General features: G+C 48.4%; 1 protein-coding gene across 1 annotated transcript; it reads right to left on the reverse strand.

Moving 5' to 3' along the window:
* Positions 1 to 274: 274 nt before the first annotated feature.
* LOC134738708 (uncharacterized) lies at positions 275 to 1,295 on the reverse strand. Its single transcript, XM_063656065.1, has 2 exons — positions 840 to 1,295; positions 275 to 734 (listed from the first exon to the last, which is right to left on the reverse strand). Exons 1-2 carry the CDS (start codon positions 1,144 to 1,146, stop codon positions 298 to 300), a joined length of 744 nt encoding a protein of 247 aa, XP_063512135.1. The 5' UTR covers positions 1,147 to 1,295; the 3' UTR covers positions 275 to 297.
* Between the last annotated feature and the right edge of the window lie 5,213 nt (positions 1,296 to 6,508).

Below are 6,508 nucleotides of genomic sequence, written 5' to 3' on the forward strand. Positions count from 1 at the left end.
TTTGGCCCTGTGTGGACCAGTCAGCTTCCGGGTGTGACTGGAGCAGGGCTTGTTGTCTTCTTCAGGGTCACTCTGCAAGGGTTGTCTGGGCTTGGTCTTACCTCCCAGGTTTCAGGCGCTGCAGGTTTTACACGGCTGTGGTGGATCCAGGATGGGATTCCCTCTACCTTCACAGCAGTGGGAGTGGTTAGGATGACAGTCTGGGGTCCTTTCCACCGTGGGCACAAAGAAGCGACATTCCAGTCCTTGATCCACACTCGATCACCTGGGGAGAAAGGATGAACTGGGGAGAATAAGCTAACGGCATCTCTCATTTACCCAGGCTGAGATTGTTTGTGTAATTTTTCCTAAAGCCTGTAGCTGTCGCTGTAACTCAATTTCACCTAACTCTTCGGGAGTGCCTGGAAGTCCCCACAATATAGGAGGGGGCCTATGATACAATATTTCATAAGGGGAATATCCTGTTCTTTTAGAAGGGGTGCATCTAATTTTAAATAATACCATAGGGAGAGACTGTATCCATTTTAATCCTGTTTCCTGACATACTTTCCCTAAACTATTTTTGATAGTCCGATTCATCTGCTCCACCTTTCCGGAACTCTGAGTCCGGTAGGCAGCATGCAGTTTCCATGTGATCCCCAATACCTTTGCCGTCTTCTGTACCGAGTCAGCCACCAATGCCGGCCCATTATCTGAGCCGATCCATAAGGGCAGTCCAAATCTAGGAATAGGATCTCAAAGAAGCACATGGGTTACTTCACGAGCTTTCTCAGTTCATGTTGGATAAGCCTTCACCCACCCAGAGTAGGTACACACAAGAACTAGTAAATACTTGTTACCTCCACACTTTGGCATCTCTGTGAAGTCCACCTGGAGATCTTCAAAGGGGGCTGCTCCATAAGCTTGTATGCCAGGGAGAACAGCTGGACCTTGCCTCGCATTATGCTGTGGGCAGGTAACACACCGCTGTGTCACCATTTTGGCAAGGGCTGACAAATGCAAGATGTAGAAATACCGGCCTAACAACTTTTCAAGTGATTCCTGACCTAGATGGGTGGTTTCATGCACAGCCAGTACAACTGTAGCTCCTAGCAGCTGCAGCACAGCTACTCTCCCATCTGGTAACCGAGTCCATCCTTCCTCCATCACTTGTCCTCCCTCTGCCTGGAGAAAGTCCTTTTCTTCTTTAGAATAAGTAGGTACAAGATCAGGTGCTTGAGGGAGCAGGGGTGCAGTGACTGATGCCTGGAAGGGGACAGATGCTGCTTTTCGAGCCTCTAAGTCAGCACAGGAATTCCCCAAACCCACCAAGGTGGAAGCTCACTGGTGTCCTCTGCAATGCATAATGGCCACCTTGTGTGGTTTCCATACTGTTTCTAATAATTGCAAGATTTCTTGTTGATATTTTATGTCCTTTCCCCCAGAGTTCAATAGGCCCTTTTCTTTATATAATGCTTCATGCACTTGAAGGGTTAAAAAGGCATACCGAGAGTCAGTGTAAATGTTTAGTCTTACCTTCACTGAGTTCTAAGGCTGGAATTAAAGCAATGAGTTTACCTTTCTGGGCTGAAGTGCCCTGGGGCAACGATCTGGCTTCAACAACAGTGTCCAGGGTTACCACCGCATACCCTGCACATCTCTCTCCTTGTGAGTTGATGAAGCTGCTCCCATCCATGTATAGTTCCCAGTCTACTGATGCCCAAGGCTGATCCCAGAGGTCAGGTCTGCTAGAGTAAACTGAGTCCAACACTTCTACACAATCATGCTTGACAAGGCTCTCTGATACCAGGAGCAAGGTAGCAGGGTTCAGGGTGTTACAAACTTCAGTGGTTATACAAGGATTTTCACAGAGCAAACTTTGGTACTTGGTGAGTCTGGCATTCATTAGCCAATGATGTCCTTTAGTATTCATTAAATTCACCACAGCATGGGGGGCCTTTATGTTCAGGTTTTGCCCAAGAGTCAGCTTATCTCCTTCTTGTACTAGCAGGGCAGTTGCTGCCAAGGCCCTCAAACATGGGGGCCATCCTTTAGAAACCCCGCCTAGTTGTTTAGAGAGGTCGGCCACCGGCCTCAGCCAGGGCCCCACAGTTTGGGTTAAAACTCCAACTGCCATCTTTTCTCTCTCTGACACATACAATGTAAAAGGCTTTGTCAGATCAGGTAGCCCCAGGGCTGGGGCTGACATAAGTTTTTCCTTTAACTCATGAAAGGCTTGCTGTTGTTGGGATCCCCATTCAAAAGGTCCCGGTCCCCCCTGCTTCGTGACCTCATACAAAGGCTTAGCTAATACTGCAAACTTTGGGATCCACAGTCTACAAAACCCCACAGCCCCTAAGAATTCTCTCACCTGCCTTCTGGTCTTAGGCTCCGGTAGATTGCAAATGACCTGCTTTCTTTCTGATCCCAGGCTGCGCTCCCCCTGTCAGATAGTAAATCCCAAGTAACGTACATGCTGTTGGCAGAGCTGAGCTTTTTTCTTGGACACCTTATACCCACAGTCCTCCAGGTGCTGGAGTAGAGTGTCTGTTCCCTTGGCACACCCGACTGCCGTGGGGTGTCCCAGCAGAAGATCATCAACGTACTGGAGCAACATGCAGCCTAGGTCTCTGGTGGGAAACTTCTGGTGGTCTCAAGCCAACGCCTCCCCAAAGAAGGTGGGGGAGTTCTTGAACCCTTGGGGAAGCTGGGTCCAAGTGTACTGAGTAGTGACACCTGACTCCAGATCTTCCCACTGAAAGGCAAACAGCTTCTGGCTCTCAGGGGCTAATCTGATGCTAAAGAAAGCGTCTTTCAGGTCCAAGCAGGTGAACCAGCTGTCCTCAGCTGGCAGCAACCCCAACAATGTGTACGGGTTAGGTACTGTTGGATGTAAAGTCACTGTAGCTTGATTAATGAAGTGCAAATCCTGTACCGGCCTGTAGTCCTTGGTCCCAGGCTTGGGAACAGGCAGGAGGGGAATGTTCCATGGAGACTGACAACAACTATAATTCCAAAGGTTCTTAGCCACTTGAGATGGACCCGGATACCTTCAAGTGCTTCTCTGGGGACTGGGTCCTGTTTTTGCCTAACCGGCTGGGCCCCAGGCTTAACTTCTATAAATACGGGGACTTGGTTGACTGCCAACCCTGGAGGGTTGTCTTCTGCCCACACTCTTGGCCACCGCTTAGCCAGAGCTGGTCTTATCTCTTGGCCCAACTCAGTTAAGAAAAGTCTCCATTCCTCCTCTTGGGGGACCATAAGTGTCATAATGAGTCCTGTTCTGGGTAACTTTAGCAGCAAAGAGCCATGCTCTGTAAAAGAGATAGTGGCTCTCAGCTTGCTAAGCAAATCCCTTCCCAACAAGGGCAAAGGACAATCAGGCATATACAAAAACTGATGAATCACTTTATGTCCTCCTACAGTACAAGTCCGGGGCAAGCAGAAAGCTTGTTTTGCTGAAACTCCCATGGCTCCAATTATGTCAATAGCCTTTTTGGATAAGGGGGTGACCAGGGTGGTTACTACCGAATGTTCAGCACTGGTATCTACAAGAAAATCAATGTCTTTACCCCAAACTGTCATCCTGACCATAGGCTCTTTGGGGGCCCTTGAGCCCAGTCCCCCTCAGTCCAGTAACCCTTCTGCCAGGTTGAGCAGGGCCCCTTCCTCCTTGTCTGGAGCCTCCTGCTCCAAGTCACCTTGTTTTCCTTTTAGCTGAGGGCATTTGTTCCTCCAATGTCCTATTTCTTTACAATAAGCACACTGATTATGCTGCAAGCTCCGACAGCCAGGCTGAGTTTCTTTCCCGGGGCCCCCCTTCCCTTGCCTCTTTGGGGGGTCCCCTCTGATTGCTGCAGCTAACAGATCGGCATTTCGCTAGGCCTGATGTTCATTCTCTTTGCAGTTTTCCTTACAGCTTACTGCATCCCTGTTTACAGACACCTGGTTAGCTATTTCTAATAACTGTGATGTGTTCATCCCTGCAAACCCAGCCTGTTTCTGCAGTTTTCTCCTAATGTCTTCTGCGCTTTGACTAAAGCCATGTTAATCATGCACTGATTTTCAGAGCTATCGGGATCAAAGGGCGTATACATATGATAGGCCTCACACAGTCTCTCGTAGAATTGTGCTGGGCTTTCTTCTTTTCCCTGAATGACCTCAGAGACCTTGTTAATGTTTGTGGCCTTCTGGGCTCCTCTCTTTAATCCTTCCAAGAGAGCTTCCCTGTATCGGTTTAGCCTTTGCATATCCTCTCTTTCATTTGGGTCCCACTGGGGGTCGGTTCCCGGTAACTGGGTCCTTACATACTCTTGGGGGTTTTGGTAATCAGCCAGTGCATGTTCCTCTAGCCACTTAGTTGCTGCTTGGAGCACTCTCCGCCTTTCATCTGTGTTAAAAAGGAACATGAGCAACTGGTGGCAATCAGCCCTAGTGGGGTTATGGGTCTGGATAATAGTTCAGAGCAAATCAATTAGAGCTTGTGGCTTCTCAGTATAGGATGGGGTATTGCTTTTCCAGTTGAGAAGGTCGGCAGAGGTGAAGGGCTGGTACACAAAAACACGCCTCTCCACCATGTGTCCATCCTCATCTATTCCAGTATACCGCTGCTCTCTCAGGGGCATTTGTATCCCAGTTTTGGGTCTTAAACAAGCTGCCAAGGGAGGGGTTTCTCCCGAGGCTTCATCTCCTCTCTTGTCTACTCTGGGTGGCCTAAGGATGTTTTTGTCTTGTGGAGGTGCAAGCACTGTGGAATCAAAAGTGGGGAGCCTCTCTCTCTGGTAAGGGGAGGGCACCACTGGGATCACTGGTGCCATCTCCTGCAATGGATCTTCTGATGTTGGGTCAAACTGAACTTCAGGAGTTGGTTCCCTTGGCGGGTGGAGTGGGATCCTTCCTTGACTGTCTGTCCCTTTGCTGCTAGCACTGCTGCTGCCTGCCCTCTTAGCCACTGTGGGGGGTCTAGCAACAGCTGTAACCAAGTGTCTATGTATGGGAACTGGTCTGAGTGTCCTGACTTACCAGTTACCTTGTGCCATACCTTAGAAACAAGGGACCTGTCCAGGCTTCCTTCTGATGGCCATCCCACTCCTAATGTTGGCCAATCTATTTCACACAAAGTTCTAAGTTTCCCTGGTGTCATAATAACCCCATAGTCTCCATTAAATCCCTTCTTAAAATTTTTCAACACAGTTCCTAGTGGAGTAGGCTTACTTTGTGTCTGACCTGTGTTTCCTCGAGACAAAACACCAAGCTCACACCACAAAGAACAGGTAAAAAGGGCACACACACACTTTTTCAGTTTACACCAAACCAGAATCAAAACCAAAATCAGAGTATCCAGAAGTCCAAGCCAGGTCAAAACCAAAACCAAAGTATCAAGCAATTCAAGTCAAAAACAAAAACCAAAGTGCAGGTACAGGCACGCCGTGGGTGATCAGGCCACGCTTCCACTCAAATGGAGTGGGTAAGTTCCAAAGACCAGTCTTACCAAGTTTCAAATGTCTGGGCTCCAAGTGCCCGTTCCTTCCCAGTGTTCAGCCACTGTGTTGATCCTCCATGGGGGCCTGCCACGCACTGCTCTGATGAGACATTCCACCAGGGCAATTGCCTACCTGGGAGCGCTCTCAGGATCCATGTCACTCAAGCTGGCCAGAGTCCCCCACAGGGATGCTCCACAGGGCAGGCCTAAGCTGCCTAGCCTCGACCATCCATCAATTACCTCGCTTCCCAGTTAGGGAACCAAGAAATGTAGCAGGACAAGTTGCAGACAAAACTCCTCAGACACCGGATTAAAGAAGGAAGAGGTTTTTTATTCAGCCAGGGGCATCGGCAGACTCGCATCTTAAGAGCCGAGCTCCCCGAAAAAGAAATTCCTAGCCCTTTTAAGGGCTTACAACTCTAAGGGGTCTACGTGAAAGAGTCATAATAGATCAAGTAAGCGTGAGGAACGTGACTGGGGACTACATACATCAGCTAACAGAACAAAAAGTTTTACAGTGCTTTCTCATACAATGTCTGGAATTTACAGATAACACCAGTAGTTTTGGTCAGGGGTTAATGTTATTATTATTTTAGCCACCAGGGCCAGGTGGTGGCACCAAGGTCATCTAGCTATTTATCTTTCTTCTGTTTCTTTCCAACTTTTTGCTTTCTCCCTTTTCTCCTGTCTTATAAACTAGGGAAAAGGGGAGGTTAGGAGAAACTGGGAAGGACAACAGGAGAAGTGGTGGTCTCATACCATACTGCCATAATAAAGAGTCACAGACTGGGTGTTTAAACGACAGTTCTGGAGGCTAGCAGTCTGAAATGAAGGTGTAGGCAGGGTTGATTCCTTCTGATCTGTTCCAGGCCTCTCTCCTTGCCTTGAAGATGGGTGTCTGAGCTGTGTTTCTTCACATCATCTTCCCTCTATGCATGTCTGTTTCTGTGCCCGAATTACCCTTTTTATAAGACCAGTCCTACAGGATTAGGGGCTCACACACTGTAGTATGACCTAATCTTAACTAATTAGATCTACAATGATTCT

Source organism: Pongo pygmaeus, chromosome 19 (genome assembly GCF_028885625.2).
Source record: "Pongo pygmaeus isolate AG05252 chromosome 19, NHGRI_mPonPyg2-v2.0_pri, whole genome shotgun sequence".
Taxonomy (NCBI): Eukaryota; Metazoa; Chordata; class Mammalia; order Primates; family Hominidae; genus Pongo; species Pongo pygmaeus.

What these genes read in the sequence shown, in the direction of transcription:
- LOC134738708 (XM_063656065.1), bottom strand. Translation starts at nt 1,146, where the DNA reads ATGGAGGAAGGATGGACTCGGTTACCAGATGGGAGAGTAGCTGTGCTG. An exon ending in AGAGATGCCAAAGTGTGGAG is followed by an intron (nt 735 to 839) that starts GTAACAAGTATT and finishes TGCTTCTTTGAG; the next exon opens with ATCCTATTCCTAGATTTGGA.